General features: G+C 36.9%; 1 protein-coding gene across 1 annotated transcript; it reads left to right on the forward strand.

The window, feature by feature from the left end:
* The first annotated feature begins 1,954 nt into the window (after window positions 1-1,954).
* Window positions 1,955-2,587, forward strand: LOC141616776 (signaling peptide TAXIMIN 1). Its single transcript, XM_074433912.1, has 2 exons — window positions 1,955-2,264; window positions 2,347-2,587. The coding sequence occupies exons 1-2, from the start codon at window positions 2,161-2,163 to the stop codon at window positions 2,468-2,470; spliced, it is 228 nt and encodes a 75-aa protein (XP_074290013.1). The 5' UTR covers window positions 1,955-2,160; the 3' UTR covers window positions 2,471-2,587.
* The last annotated feature ends 247 nt before the right edge of the window (window positions 2,588-2,834 follow it).

A 2,834-nucleotide genomic window follows, 5' to 3' on the forward strand; every position in this document is an offset into this window, starting at 1 on the left:
TGTGCACTAGTTGAAATCACAACTTTTAGTCAATTTATTAGACTCATTAAGCATGAATCTACCTTTAATCTTCCCCCTACTCCCCCGTTAACCCTAGCAAGATTAATACTCACTAGTCATAGCAAGAAGGATGAAAACAATAACAAACAAAGAGTCTAAACTAATTAAGCATGATGATATAAAGTAAGTAAGAACAAAGGATTAAAGGGAAATAGTTAAAGGGAAATAGAAGTATACCAACTTAATATGTAGAGAGGAACATGAACAATGGTGGATCCTTGCATAAATATGAAGACTTGTCACTTAGTCTTTAAATACATACCCAAGAAATTCAAATGTAAACTATTGAAGATGTGAATTAAAAGAACAATTATTAAAAGATTAATATAAATTGTGTGGAAAGATTAAAGACTAATCTACTCCTAATCTTGAGAGAGATGTAAGCTAAGGAGGCTTAACCTCATCTAAGGAGGCATAACCCTAGAATTATTACAAATAGGGTATTTATAGGGGTTACAAGATTAGAGTTAAGTAAGGTAGGAAGAAAAGGCGGAATGGCGGAATAAGCATTATCTCGAGTGGGCCATGGTTCAACTCGAGCGAGTTGAATAGTCCTGGTGACTGTCTCGAGCGAGTTGGAGCAGAAGTTGGGCGAGTTGTAGCAGAAGTCAACCGACTTGGACAGCACTCGTGACTGTTCAGAGCGGGTTAAGCTGCGATTGCTCCTTTTTTTTCTTTCCTGCCCAAGAACCCGTGGGGGCAAGCATTAACTCGTGGGAGCTACTCAAATATCTCCCCAAATCTTGCATCTAAGGTCTCCAGATCTCCATGCCTTGCCTCCTCTTCCTTGCCAATCATCAAGTGAGTCGAATTGTCTTCATTTAAGCCCAAAATCATGCTAAAACCATTCCAAGTAGCTCATTTCCTACAAACAACCATAAAAGAGAAGGAATGGAAAACAGGAAGCAAATGACTATGAAAATGACGATAATTAGCTAGATTGTCATGCAAAATGAGGTTGGTTAAAGGGTTAAAAGTGCATAAATATTAACCACATCACCAAGTAAGGTGTACTATGAGCCTCTTGCATAATATTTTTCTTAGGCTCCTCGTTGTTAGGAACACACCACCTACCCTCAAATCTAAGGCTACCATCCGAATGTAACCCAAATCTTGATGCCTCGTTTCTCCTAAAGCTTCCTTCCACTCCTGAATCTTAGGATCGTCCATTTGATTCTTCCGAATTTCTTCGTACAACTCGGGCTCTAGGCCGGGTCAAGTCACTAATTGTAGGACACCCCCCCCCCCCCCCAAATTAAGCTGGAGTCTTTAGCAAGACATTCTTGATTAAATGAAACTGTTACCATCTCGGAAACCCGAGGCAATGTATATCAAATCAAACAATAATAAAGTACTTTAAGATAGATAATACAACATTAACTGAAACTGTCTCAACATAATTGAAACATGGTTTTAGAAATCCAAATACAACCCAACTAGTTTATAAAAAACCAAACTCAAATGTGAAATATTATAATTCGACATTACACTAGATTGAAACGTGCATTTTACCTGCTTTAGCTGTCCTCCAACGGCGTGGACTTATTCCCTCGGACTCTTGCTCATTCTGCCATATGGAGCCTGAATCTACGGACCATCTTTTCAGAAGTTGTACCATTGCTAGACATATTTGGAGCGCTGGTATGCTTGGCATAAATGTACATTCCTGCAGGTATGCTCCGATATATTTCCCGACTTGATTAACTGACCTATGAGAGCGCGGGTATGCTTGGCATAAACTAGTTAAGTTTTTATTATTAATAATAATGTTTCATTGTTGTCAAAAAAAAAAAAAAAAAGTGATTAGAGCAGCACAGCAGCCACTCACAAGTCACAAAGTCAGAAGACTTTGCAATATAAACCATAAAAAAATAAAAAAAACAGAGTTTGAAGAAACGTATACGCAATCGTCAATAATATCTACCCTATAAAACGCGTCATCTACAATAAACAAAAACACCTTATATTGACCTTCAATCTTCCGCAAATAGCCGACATAAACAACTACTACCAATAACTACTTCTCCCACCATAACCCCCCACAAACACCATTACCTTCAAACTTGAAAACCCCATTATTTTCTACCTAAATTAAAGAAAATGTGTTGTGGTGATTGCAGGCCATTGGGGTTTCTATTGGGTCTACCCTTTGCATTCTTGGCCCTTCTTGTCTCCATCGTCGGCGTTATCATCTGGATAGTCGGGTATTTTTCATTCACTTCTATACTCTCCGTCCTAATTATTTGTTTATTTATTGTAAGTAATGGTTTGAATGGGTGATTGTAGGTTGACGTTGAGTTGCATATGTCCGTGTTGTTTATGTGTGACGATACTTGTGGAATTGGCACTTGAATTGATTAAAGCTCCTCTTCATGTCATGGAGTGGTTTACTTCTAAGATCCCTTGTTAATTCATTTCCCTTTTTTTTGTTTTTTTTTTTAAATCTTCTAATAGTTCATGTAAATTTTATTCAATAAATCCTGGGTTATGCGTGATTTATATTTTATTGGTTATATTGTTTTCAGAATTTTGAGTTGCCATTTTTTGGATTATATCAAAAACAAACCTCTTACGTTTGTTGCCAATTACTCCTTCAATAAACATCCTTTTATTTACACTATTTATGTTTGAAATATGTGTCTTCAATGAATTGGTTTTATACTAATTCATCGTAAAATCGTTTTATACACGACCAAGTCTATCATAGGTGTGGTTCATGTAACAGTCCAGAATCTAAGTGGATGTTTGGACAAGGAAGCACCGTAACATTAGTT

This window comes from Silene latifolia, chromosome X (genome assembly GCF_048544455.1).
Source record: "Silene latifolia isolate original U9 population chromosome X, ASM4854445v1, whole genome shotgun sequence".
Lineage (NCBI taxonomy): Eukaryota > Viridiplantae > Streptophyta > Magnoliopsida > Caryophyllales > Caryophyllaceae > Silene > Silene latifolia.

What these genes read in the sequence shown, in the direction of transcription:
- LOC141616776 (XM_074433912.1), top strand. Translation starts at nt 2,161, where the DNA reads ATGTGTTGTGGTGATTGCAGGCCATTGGGGTTTCTATTGGGTCTACCC. An exon ending in GTTATCATCTGGATAGTCGG is followed by an intron (nt 2,265 to 2,346) that starts GTATTTTTCATT and finishes GGGTGATTGTAG; the next exon opens with GTTGACGTTGAGTTGCATAT.